This window comes from Miniopterus schreibersii (assembly GCF_964146895.1).
Source record: "Miniopterus schreibersii genome assembly, chromosome: 6".
Lineage (NCBI taxonomy): Eukaryota > Metazoa > Chordata > Mammalia > Chiroptera > Miniopteridae > Miniopterus > Miniopterus schreibersii.
In genome coordinates this window covers 32304244-32317749 of record NC_138107.1, presented here as the reverse complement: position 1 = coordinate 32317749, position 13506 = coordinate 32304244, and the positions used below count along the sequence as shown (strand labels likewise).

Sequence of the window (13506 nt, the reverse complement as noted above, 5' to 3'; positions counted from 1 at the left end):
ATTGATGAATAAATGTACCCCAGGTTATTGTTATGGGTTCAATGGCTTCCCTCCAAAATCCATGTCTTGGAGTCCTAATCCCTAGTACCTTAAAAGGTGACCCTATTTGGAGATAAGGTCTTACAGAGGTAATCAGGTTACAATGAGTCCACTGGGGTGGGTCCTCATTCAGTATGACTGGAGTTCTCAAAAGAGAAAATTTGGATGAAGATATGTTCAGAGGAAGACAATGTGAAGACTCAGGGAGAACACGGCCATCTACAAACCAAGGAAATAGGCCAGCAACACATCTTTTTCTCATGGACCTCATAAAGAGCCAATGCTGCCATCTTCTTGACTTTGGACTTCTAGCCTCAGAACTGTGAGGCAACGCATTTCTGTGATACCTTGTTACAGCGGCCCTAGCGAATTAAGTCACATAGCTAGTTTGGGACAAAACTAGAATTCAAAATGAGGTCTAATGCTCAGGCTTCTGCATGGTCTTTAATCTTTTCTCTGTGGTTCTGTGTGATCTGGGCAGAAACAACTGGTCAATCTGGAGTTGGGCAGTGGCAATGGGAAGGACACGCTCCCTCTGCACTTGTTCACAGGTAGAGAAGGAGCCCCGTGATCTCAAGGCCGTGGTGCTGACAATCCCCACTCCCCTGGCTTCCCCGGGAGGGGTGCCCTGGGGAGACTGTGAGGAGTCAGCTCCTGCTGGAGGGAGCCTGGGGCTGTTTTTCCTTAAGCATGACTGCTGCCACTGTTTTAAAAACTCCCTTTTATTGGCTCTGTTTTCCCCCACTAGGGGTGGCATGAAAAAAGTGAGAGCTTGTGGATGCAGGCAAATTGTAATATCTTGACCAATTCCCTTTTAGGAAATAAGGGGAGACACAATGATCAGAAAGACAAGCTTCATCCATTAAAGAGGAAATAATCAGAAGCTTGGGGGAAGATAAATGTGCTCTTCATTCTGATAAGATGCAGAAACTGCTCATTAAGAAAAATCAATGAAGATGACACAAAGAATAAATCATCTGACAGGTTGAAAACCCTTTAAGGTCATATGATTTTCACTCCAATAGACGGAAGAGGTAAATACTTCACTTGGGCACATCCACCTCTTCAGGAGCACACATTAGAAACCAAATCGGAGCCATCAGTTTAAAAAGAAATCTTTAAATCTTTACAAACATTCTAAATGTATCGACTGAGAGGTGATACTGTCAGAATTATTATTTGGTCATAAAGACCTAACTGGCCTAAAACTCTCAGGTTAAGCGTCTCCAAGAGAAGACTGTGTTTTATAAATTATCCATGTAGATCTATGCAGAAAAGTCAACATTATATTAGACAAATTATATTCACAAGTGATCTAAGTATGTTCCTGGGCATATCAGTTTGTGCAAGCTCACACTAATAAACCTCTAAGATCTAACGTAAACTGCTTTAATTTTGCAAAGATACTCACGGCAGGAAGTGCAAAGAAAGAAATGCCAAGGAGCGCAAAGCCTGCAGAAAGCAATCTTCCCAGCCAAGTTAGGGGAGTTTTGTCTCCATAGCCAATCGTTGTCAATGTAATCTAAAAACAAAATAAATAGAATGTGCAGCTTAAGTACGTGAGAGGAAAGTCAGGACCTATGAACAGGAGGCAAAGCAACGTTTCCACTAAATCATTATTCAACAAGTCTTGTTGGCGCATTTTATTACCGTGCTTTAATTTTCCATGACGCATAACAGAGCTTCTCTTTGTTTAAGATAGGGAATAACCTACATACTTGTTCCTTCTTTATAACACAATTTTCCATCTTTTCTAAGTGCATTCAAAGAAAGGTTATTTAAGTAAGTGGATAACCATCAGTGATACAGAAATGATAGCACCATGGATTTAGGGCTGAATCAGTACACAAACAGTAACTTATGTTAATTACGGCTGTTCCTTTACTGCCTTGGCAGACATTTCCTGAAGGTCTAGTGTGTGCAAGGTACGTGCTATGATTTGTAGCGGAACAAAAACAAGAGGTACACAGTTCTTGTCCTGATATATTTACGGCACAAGAGGGGAGACATGTCACACGCATATCACTAAAACACAAAAAGGCAAGACAAGCATTATTATGGATGCACAATTAATTTGTCATGGGAGTTCAGAGAACAGATTACTACCCACTTGGGGGGATTGAAGAGACTTTATTGGGGAGATGTCATTATACCTAGGCTTTGAAGGAGTAATATTTTGCGAGGCAGAATTGATAAAGAAGGTGATCTGGTGGGGGGATCAGGTGACCAGCCACATATCAGTGAGAACAAATAGGGTAGGTTCTGGAAAGTGTAAGTTGTTCAGTTGGGCTGGTGCATGGTGGGTCTGAGGAGGATTAGTGAAAGGGGAGGTTAACCAGATCGGGGAGTGCCTTTGAAAAACGATACTTATATCATCTTTCTCCCGTGGTCCAACTGCTTCAGGGGCTTCCCGTGTCTCTTAGAACAGCCCCAGCTCCTCTCCAGGGCCTATGAGCTTCTGCAAGACCTGGCCGAATGGAGGGCAGCTGAACTGGAACAATGGGAGTGGGGCTGTGTGGGAGTGGGCGGTAAAGAGGCGTGTTTCGGAAGTTCAACGGGAGTACATTTATGGACCGCCTGCAAGGAAGGGGCAGACGAGGTCAGCAAGGACCTGACAACTTCAAGGGGAAGATGGTGGCACCATAAATAAAAATATAATAGTGAGGAAGAGAAAGCTTTGGAGCAAAGATGAAGAGTTTGATTTTGCAAGAAAGGGTTTTTGTTTTAATCTTCACCTGAGGATATCTTTTCCACTGCTTTTCTGAGAGAGTAGAATGGAGAGAGAGAAACACTGATGTGAGAGAGACACATCGATGGGCTGCCTCCTGCACACGCCCCGACGGGGGCCGGGGATCGAGCCAGCAACCGAGGTACTTGCCCTTGGCTAGAATCGAACCCAGGATCCTTCAGTCTGCAGGCCGATGCTCTAGCCACTGAGCCGAACCAGCTAGAGCAAGAAAGGGTTTTTAAAATGTCAATATGACTCTGATCTAGAAATGCTGAGCAGGAAATTGAGTCTTGAGAGAAGAGAGAGATTATCAAGTTTGGCATGAGATTTGTGTTTTAGATTCAGGCATAAGGTGATTGTTGAAGTTTTGTGAATAAATGAGATTGCAAAGCATTAAAAAAGGGCCCCAGCCTTGTCAGGTGTGGCTCAGCAGTTGAGCGTTGACCTAGGATCCAGGAGACTGAGGTTTGGTTCCTGGTCAGGGCACATGCCTGGGTTGTGGGCTCGATCCCCAATTGGGGGCAGGCAGGAGGCAGCTGATCAATGACTCTCTCATCATTGATGTTTCTATCTCTCTCTCCTTCTCCCTTTCTCTCTCTGAAATCAATAAAGATATATATATATATATATTTTTTTTTAAAGGGCCCCAAAGTTACCTCAGGAAACACAGACATTTAAGGGACAGAAGGGAAAGTAAAATCAAAGAATAATAATTTTAAAAAAAATATGTTTTTATTGATTTCAGAGAGAGGAAGGGAGAAGGAGAGATAGAAACATCAATGATGAGAGTCACTGATCGGCTGCCTCCTGCACGCCCCCTACTGGGGATCAAGCCCGAAACTCAGGCATGTGCCCTGACTGGGAATTGAACTGTGACCTCATGGTTCATGGGTCGACACTCAACCACTAAGCAACACCGGCCGGGTAAAGAATAATAATTTTTAAAAAAATAAGAGAACTAGGAATGAGTAATACAAATGGCAACTTAATGGAGAAGAGAGTTTCACAAAGGACCAGGCGATCCCTGATGTCACAGGCTCATAGACAACAAAGAGAATGAAGACTGAGAAAAGATATTGATATAGGGATAGAAGGTCACTGGTGATTTCTAAGTAAGTGGCTGCTTTGGTCATGTCATCTTACCAGAGCACCATCATTTATCCAGCTGCTCATGCCAGAAGCCTCAGAGTCATCCTAATTGCTCCTTTCCCTCATTTCTCTCACTGAATCAATCAGCAAGTCCCATTGATTTTGTCTCCCAAAGATACTGCAAACGCATCCTTGTCACTCTGTCTTCATGCCACCATGGTAGGCAGGCTGCTGCAGCAGCCTCTTAATTGCTCTCTCAGTTTTTGCTCTTGCCTCCCTCTAGTTCCTTCTCCACACACCCCCAAGGGGTATCATTTTCTTATTGCCCTCTAAAAATCCTTCAATGGCTACTCATTGAATTCAGAATAAATTCTAAGTTCCTAACTATGGCCTACATGATCTGGTCTCCACCTACTTCCCCAAGAACATCCTGATTTCACCCTTGCTCACTATGCTTTAACCACAGTGTCCTTGCAGCTCCTCAATAGGTGGGGCTATTTCTGCCTCAGGGCCTTTGCACATCCTATTCCCTCAGCCAGAATTGCTCTTCTCCCCACTCTTCTCAAGGTTCTTTCTTATCCTTCAGATCTTTTCCAAAAGACCCCGCCATCAGACAGGCCTTCCTTACCCACTTTGTCTATCATAGGACCTCTGTTCATCTCAATTTCAGATCCTTGTTTCTTAATAGCACTTGTCATAAGTGGTAGTTTGCTGTATTTTTCTTTGGTGGAAGAGTCCTTATTTCCTTTACTAGAAGGAGAAATCATGTCTTTACTCTTTGTTATCTCCCTAACATTTAGCATAATGGTTGCCACACAGTAGAAGGAGCTCAATGAATATTTCGTAAATGAATGAAGAATCCTTTCAAGAATATTGGCGACAAACGGAGTGAGAAATATAGGACAAGAACTCCCTGAGGGGAGGCTTTCTAGGATGTATTTGTGCATGTTTGCAGAGAGGATGCGACTGAAGAGGGAAGGGGTGGTGGCTTTATGATGGGGTAAAGTGCTCAAGGAGGCAGAGGAGATAGAATCAAGGGCACAGTTGGAAGGGTTAGCCTTGGCAGTGTGGAAAGACACCTTTTGCACCCTGGGGAGAAGGTGTGGACACAGTGTGAGTGGAGGGCAGGATTGGGAATGTTTTAGTCAGTTCCCTTCAATTCCAGTGAAGGAGAGGATGGGATTATCTGTGGGGAGGAAAAGGCTTGTAACAAAAGAAAAGACTTGGGCTGTGAGGGTGTGAGAGGGTGAGGGGGTGTCAAGTACAAATCAACAAGATGGGGAGGAAGGTCATCCAAGGTTGAAGAGAGGGACTTTGTAGTGGAAACTAGTAACCAAGTTAATCAAATGCCATCAACAACATCAATAGGGGACTCTCAAAGGGATTCCTTGGGATTGCAGAAAAAATAATTCTGGCCCAATTTTATTACAGGCTCTTAATCTTAAATATATGAAAAATATTTTAATCCACTGCACTTTTTCTCCAAAATAGCTTAATCCTTTTACAGCAGTTTATTAATAATGATAAACTGAAGGGAAAATTTCATGATCTGGTCACAGCAATACCGTCACAATTCACGGGTTGCTTTACACTCTAATAACTCATTTGACTTATTCTCGTGGGCCCAGGGCTCAGTGAGCGGGTTTTGAACCACTGCCTCTAACTCAGAAGAATGAGACCTGGCAAGGTGACGACGTGCCCAGCGTTGCATTCTGAGTAGAGCAGGGTTCCTGCTCTCTCATGCACAGAGGGTCACCCTCAGTCCTACAGGGTGGCTTAGGGAGAAGAGAGTGCTGTGGACTCTGAGAGCGGCACCCCGGATCCCTCTGGGGGCAGTGACGGCTTTGCCCACTGTCTGCACTCTGCCTCAGGCTCTGGACTGACCAGCAGATGGGCTGGCCGCAGCAACGTCCTCCGCTCTGATTTCGAAGTCACTCAGGGTGTTGCTTGGTTGAAAGCAGAGGGGTCCTTTGTTGTCAGGCTAGGTTTGAGAAAGATCTGCCAACAGAGTGGCAGTTTGTCTCTGTGCCAGGGAGGGGGTTGGTGGCGGTTTCCTGGGGCTGAAAGGAGACCAGAGGGCTCTCTGATGTGAACAGAGAGGTAGCACCAGGCATGAAATTAGGACATTTCTAAGATAAACTTACAATAAAAAGATGTGAGCCTTGATGAATTCACACTGGCCCACATGCTCGATCCAGCTGCCGACTTTCTAAGGAACAACTGGCTTCGTTCAATAAAACCGTCCTCAGGTGAGGCTTGCGTGGACGCTCGCTGATTTTCTGAACTTTCAGGTCAAGCTGTCCTTGAAGTACCAGTGCATCTCCTTGGAACAGTACAACTACATTATGTTTCTTGTCCTAGCACTTGGAAGTCTCCGCTAATGGTTATCGGCGGGTCCTTCACGCACGAACTGAATAGCAGAAGCCCTTTTGGTGCTTATTGTCCCATAGTTATGCTAAACAATAGACCTGTTTCTGTCTCCCAGAAATCTGGTGAATCTTTCAGTGGCTGAACCCAGTAATGATTACTTCCATTTGGATCTAAAGTTAGAGAAAGGTAGGCTCGCAGAGGACCCCAAAGGCACCAGCTCTCCAGGGAGCTCCTGGAACAGCAGCTTGTTTCAGGGAAACTTGAGTGGCCACATATGTGATCTTCAGGGATTGGAGGAAATCACACCTGGAGGAAATAACGCCCGGAGGAAATCCACTATATTGGGCAGAATTCCATTTTTGACCTACTTCCAGATCTTGTAAGAGATATGCTAGCTAATATATGCTGGATAGATTAATTAAAAAAATTTATATATGTATTTATTCATGTACTTATTTATTATGATTCCTACTCACTGACTTTTTTTTTCTTCTTTGCCAGCCATTTATTTAGCACAGGTTCACTGTGGGAATTACAATAAATTCACTAGCCAATAGCACACAGGACAGTATCTCTTAATAAGCCAAATAAAGAGATAACATACTCCCAACAAGTGACAGATTAATCACTGTTGTTTCAGGCCAGGGGAGATGAGAGGAATAAAGTCCAAATTTTAACAGCGGTGTATCTTTTTATGCACTGCTCATTGACTTTTGACCGTGGTGTTTACAGTATCATGGAAAAGGTCATAATATTTTGAATTTACTTTTAAAAATTAAAAGATACATTGGAAACATTTCCCATATCTTTTTCAGTGCAGCGTTAGGCAGAGCCATACTTTAAGTGAGAGGATGTCATCTACCAGCCACACTTTGTGACCTGAGGTGAAGGGGCGGATGCGTTCTCAGGCTGTGGCTGTGGGGACAGCTCGGGCCTCAGAGGAAGCTCAGGGCAGCCCGCTGCTCCACCCCGTGGGCCACAGGGAGGCTGGCAGTTGGTCCTGCCTCTCCCGTTGGACCATTTACTTGAAGGTGATGTGGCAGGTGGCAACAGCTCAGATAAATGTTTGCCCTCAGATTCCATATGCTCAACTGCAGTCACCCAGGTGAGAAAAGATATTTTCTAAAAAATCCGTGGGTTGCGAATATTGGCACACAGGCGTATTTGTAGTGGCAAAGCCTGAAGTGCACTGGGGAGCACTTCGTGTGTTTAGCAATCAAGAACTTTTCCTTGGGACTAACACTGCAGAATAAGTGCCAATTCTGATTTTTTTAATGGGATGGCAGATGCTATGGTCAGATTAGAACTTAGACATCAGTTAGGCTACTTGTTTGTTTGCTTTTGTAATAGCAGAATTAATTTCAGACCAGGAGATATAAATCCTTTCTTGTTTCCTTTAAGCAACAAATCAACAAAAATTTATTGGTCTGATTTGGAAGATACAGACCAATAAATTATGAATACGAGTTTATAGCTAATGCATTCATGTGAACAAGTTAAGAATACACTAGCCGGAGATTTCCATAGCATAGTATAATTTCTCCACGAGGGGATCCTTCAAGGGGGTATGGCGGCAGTCTGTTGACGATTTCTTCTCTCCTCCCCTCTTCTTCTCCCCTCCTCTCCTCCCCTCTTCTCCTTGGGCCACTTCTGAGCACCTGGTGGTGGGTAGTGGGTAGTCACAGAACCTGTGCAATTAACTTTGAAATTTGACCACCTTGACCTAGGAGGGGTTTTCAATCTTTAAACATCAGAAACTCCTGTGGTGGTGGCATCGCCTGGTCTGGGCTCTGCTGCGGTGGATATCAGCATCCTATACTGTTCTTCCAGGCTTGGGGTCAGATATATAATAAAAGGAGTAACTAACATTTGTCTAGAGCTTGATAAAGCACATTTACTTTTCCCAATCTCATTTAACACACACGGCAACTTCGTGCTTGGGTAATATTTTTACTGCCATTTTATAGATATATTAAATAATTGCTTAATATCAGACCTTCACTTAATCATAATGATGGGGCTGGAACCCAGGTCTCCTGACTATTAGTCTGTTATTTCCCATATAGCATGTGCTTAATGTTTATGGAATAATACTGTGTCTAAGAGCCATGCGTGAGATGACATTATAAAAGGAACAGACTTCTTAGAAAAGACTTCTCCAAAGAGGCTTATGACCAATGCACTTCATAAATGCATGCCATTAGGTAGGCATGGATTTGTCGATGCTGGGGGTGTGTCTCAGTATTTGCTTGGTAGTTGACAATGTTCTTGAATAGTGATTAACTGGTGTGTTGATTATCTCATGGCCAAGTAAAAGCATTGATACCATCAGATAATGCATTGGTAGTAAGAAATTTTTGTGTACTTTTATTTAATGTACCAGCACCGAGTCAGAAAACAACAGCTTATAAAAGTTGCAGAAAACATTTTGTCCTGGGGAACCCAAGTAAGGAGGGTTGATTCTCAGAATTATAACTGGTATTATTAAGGGCAAAGGTATTTTTGTTCATTCCATAAATTTATACCACTTCTTATTCTTAGATTTTGCAGGTGGTAGGACCTGTTGAGTACACAGTATACTCCGTTATACATGGAGCCTTCTATATTGTTTGCTTTGAGAAAAACTGGCAAGACATTCAGCATGGATTCTAGGACTAACTCTGACTGATATTGAATTCTGCATGTCTGAAGTAATCATTTCAAGCACATGGTCTCAGGTGGAGGTTGTAGTCAGATGGTACTCAAGAGCAGATTTATAGTATCTGCTACTGTAATCTTTTTTTTTTTTTTTTTTTAATAAAACCTCAAACACTATCTTCATCATAGGAATAGCAGCAAATAGAAAGAGGACCAGCTGGTCTTTACCAGGTCATTACCAGAAAAAATCACTTCAGGAAAACCTGAGCTTAAGTTACTTCACAACAAATCCAAAGCAAATCAAAAGGAGAAAAATAATAACAGGAAATAAGATAATAATAAAAGTAACTTCAGGAAAACCTGTTATAAATTTATTTCAGAATAAACCTAACACAACTAAAGAGGAAGAAAATAATAACAGGAAATAACATTGAATGGAGCTCTGCCCAGCAGTCAGAAAATCCTTCTTCCAGGAGCTGGCGGTGCCTCAGCCACTAGAGTTACCTGTACTCACCCCTCCTCCACTTCCTTTGTCATCAATGCCCCTTTAGTTGCTACTTCAGAAACCAGAACATCTTTTCACCGCAATCCCCAATTCCCTAGCTGCTTTGTGTAAGCTCTGGGTCTGCCATGAAGCATATACCTTTTTTTGTTCCTTTGTCATAAAGGTGCTTTCATCTAACACCCACAACTGTAATGTCTACACCAACAGTCCAACCGTAGACGCCGTCTTTGACTGGGCACTTGCTAAGGTCTTAGTACCAGGCCCTTTATATTGGCTATCCCGTTGACTCAGTGAACTAATAAGTACTCTTACTCACTGGTACGGAATTACTTTCAGAGGTCAGACTTCTTTAAATTGCTTTTGGCTTTAAGCTGTGCTGATCATGCCACTGTATTCCCACAAAAGTTGCTCTTGGAAATAGCCCTCAGCATCTTCTTAATGAGAGAGGTTTAGCAGTTAATATTTAGAATTCACTGGGATACTGTAACCCTGGGCCACAAATTGCATTTTGATACTTAATGTCAACACTTTGGGCTTTTTTAATATAGGAAATTTCCTTTTTTTTCACCAAAGCCTAGCACTGAGAAACACTCATTTCAGGATGCTTTCATTTCCCTATTTATCCTGGATACTTCCATAGTTAGCAAGGTGTCTGTTATGTACAACATGGACAATTCTGGCTAAAATGTATCCAGCCATATATTCCTTAATGTCTTGATTAGTACACTATGGAATGTATAGTATTCGAAATCTATTTTATTTCATAGTATATATTCTTATAATGAATAGAAATAAGCTCACTGTTTTCTTATTATTTTAGACTTTAGACAATTTCATTAATGAATACGTTAATATCAACAAACCCACTGTGAACCTAAAAGGCCATTTTTTATTCTTAGAAACGTAACATCTTAGAAGATTTTTATTCTCATATTCAAGACTAGAACTTTTTCTTAAAAAAAAATTAGAGACATAATTGGGCCATTCCAGGAGCCTGTTAAGTACAGGTTAAACCTTGGTCAAAATAGCACTATTGAAATAGAAATTGATGAAACTCTGCTGCTCTCCCCTCCCCCCCCCAAGTCACAGATACGATCTTTGAAAATCTGCTCCTCCAATTATTCTGGCAAAAGAAACAAGCTGGTGACTAAGTGAGAGATATATTAAGAGTTTCCCACACACTGTTTAACACACAATACAACAATTCTTATTAGTAAAAAGGGGAAAAGAAAGACAAATGGAAAAAAAGGTAAAGACCTGCCAGGCCGAACTCACCAACAACTGCATCTCAATGGGACGAGGTGCACCTGAGTGCCTCAGGAGTTTAAATAGTTAGACTTGACAGAGAGAAGCAGAAACAAAACTTAAATTCAAATTGTTGCTTTGAAGGCTGGGCCAAAAATTCTCTCCCCCTCATTGGCTGGAGAAGTCTCCTAATGTTTAATCAGTTTACACAGTTTATCCCACCATGAGTCACAGATTTTCATTTGCTCTCTACATACGTATAAGAAGTGTTTTAAGAATGTCAGATGACTGCTCTCTGTTGGGATTTCCACTTTCCTCCTTTCTAAATGTCCATTATTGCTTGTGGGGCTGGAGGGGGAGAGGTGTTGGAGAGCAAATTATTATAACAATGGAATGCTTTGTTATCAACGGCACAGTCTTGTGGACATTTACTCTTGACAATTTAAGAAAAAAATCTTAATCTTCAGGTGAATACATTTTTGATTCTTATTTTATTGCTGCTATACAACCAACAAACATCAAGTTCTGCTTAACACAAGCCCTGCAAAATTTCCTTTGTCCTTGACAAAAGTTCTGGTTCCCGCTGACGAGGTTTGAGAAGGAGGGGAACAATGCCACGACTGGTAACTGAAACCCGTGCTCCCCAAAGTTAAAACAAACAACTTGTCAGTGTTTTAATCAGTCTAAGAAAATGATTTATTTTTATTTTGGCAACAATCTAGCATTCAAGAAATACTGCTAATGATTATAAGAAAACTTAACTTTGTTGGACCAAAGATACGGGTGTGGTAGGCAAGGGGGAAAAAGGGGTCATCTGTAATAGTGTCAAAAATAAAAATTAAAAATTAAAAAAAATTTGTATTGAATTTATTAGGGTGACAATGGTTAATACAATTATATAGATTTCAGGTGTACATTTCTATAATATATCATCTGTATACTGTATTGTGTGTTCACCACCCCAAGTCAAGACTCCTTCCATCACCATTTACCCCCCTTTGCCCTCTCCTACCTCTCTCCACTTCTCTTTCCCTCTAGTGATCACCATATTGTTGCCTGTGTCTATGATTTTTTTCCCTTTAATCCCTTCACATTTTTCACCCAGCTCCCAACACCCCTCACCTCAGACAGCAGTCTGTTCTCTGTATCTATGAGTCTGTTTCTATTTTGTTTTTTAGTTTATTTTGTTGATTAGATTCCACATATATGTGAAATCATATGGTACTTGTCTTTCTCTGACTGGCTTATTTCACTAGCATAATACCCTCCAGGTCCATCCATGCTGTCACAAAAGGTAAGAGTTCCTTCTTTTTCACAGCCTCGTAGTATTCCATCGTGTGGCTGTGCCACAGCTTTTTGCATACTCATTTCAATATTCCTGATCTTGATATTTTTCTGTTCTTTATATACTCCTTTGAACTGCTTGTAACATCTTACAGGTGTCCTCATTAATACTTACTTAAGTAATAAATAAATGAATTAAAATCTTTAGCACATGTTTATTTTCTTTCTGAATGAGTCATGATTACTCTGATTTGTTTGGAAGAGTATCCTTTAATAAAAATATAACGGAAAAGTAAGTTTTTGAATGGAAAGTTTTGTAATTAGGTGTCTATAACCTCTGATCTCACAGATGGTTACTAGTCTTCTCTTTTTCACTTTTTGTGCCATAAGTTCATTTTTCTAATTTTTGTTCAGCTACCATTTCCTTATTTTTTACATCAGATTTTTATTTTTAAATCCTCACCTGAGGATATTTTTTTTCCATTGCATTTCAGAGAGAGTGGAAGGGAATGAGACAGACAGAGAGAAACATTGATGTGAGAGAGACAGATTGCTTGGTTGTCTCCTGCACGTGTCCCCAACTGGGGCCGGGGATCGAACCTGTAACAGAGGTACGTGCCCTTGGTTGGAATGGAACCTGGGACCCTTCAGTCCATGGGCCGAAGCTCTAACCACGGAGAAAACCGGCCAGGGCAGATAAATGCTTTGATGAATGGCAAACCAATGCAGCACTTGGTAATTTAAATCTGTGCTCCACGAAGCTAAAGCAAGCAAACAATCTATCAACATTTTAATCACAGTTCAAAATAATATATTTTTATTTTGGCAACAATCTAGTACTAAAAAATTACTACTGCCTGGCCGGGCGTAGCTCGGCAGTTGAGCGTCAACCTAGGATCCAGGCGATAGGAGTTTGATTCCCCGTCAGGGCACATGCCCGGGTTGTGGGCTCGATCAATGCCTCTCTCATCATTGATGTTTCTATCTCTCTCTCTCCCTCTCCTTTCTTCTCTCTGAAATCAATAAAGATATATTTAAAAAAGAATTACTACTAATGATTTATAAGAGAATTTAACTTTGCTGAGACAAAGAGGAGGAAACTCTTTAGACAATTGTAAGTGCTATATATTTGCACATAACTCCCTTGTGGGAGTTAATTTTGGGAGTTAATATTTTTATTGGGAGTTAATATTTTTATTGAGACCTTTAAGAGGAATCATTACACTGTATTTAAAGGAAAAAATTTCACAACACCTAATAAATAAAACCAGATTTTTATACTTACCGTGCCCCACCACAGGGCATCCGCGTAGGTAGAAAACTCTTTATTGGCGTCTTTTTCCACCAGGTAGACAAGGAAAGACGAAAAAATAAGAACCAAAAATCCTATGTACCAAGCTGTGATTAATTCCTAGATAAAAAAGGAATGAAAGATTTTTAGAGGCGAGGGAAATCTCTGAAAAAGGAAAACAAATCCATGCAGGATGGCATTCGTTGGACTGCTTCTTGGATATTTATGATGACTTTCAATTAAATTATGATGACTTTCAAATAATCCATTACATACTGAGTCTACAAAGTTCTCTGACCAATTTCTGAAATGGCTAAG

The 13506-nt window shown here is 41.3% G+C and overlaps 1 protein-coding gene across 2 annotated transcripts in view; it reads right to left on the bottom strand.

The window, feature by feature from the left end:
* KCNQ5 (potassium voltage-gated channel subfamily Q member 5) overlaps positions 1 to 13506 on the bottom strand; it is a 450687-nt gene that overhangs the window by 81395 nt on the left and 355786 nt on the right. For both annotated transcript variants that reach the window (XM_081140487.1, XM_081140488.1), the window contains exons 5-6: positions 13183 to 13308; positions 1451 to 1561 (exon numbers count right to left, since the gene is read on the bottom strand). In XM_081140487.1, coding sequence (XP_080996613.1) covers positions 1451 to 1561; positions 13183 to 13308 — 237 coding nt within the window. The remainder of the gene's footprint in view (positions 1 to 1450; positions 1562 to 13182; positions 13309 to 13506) is intronic.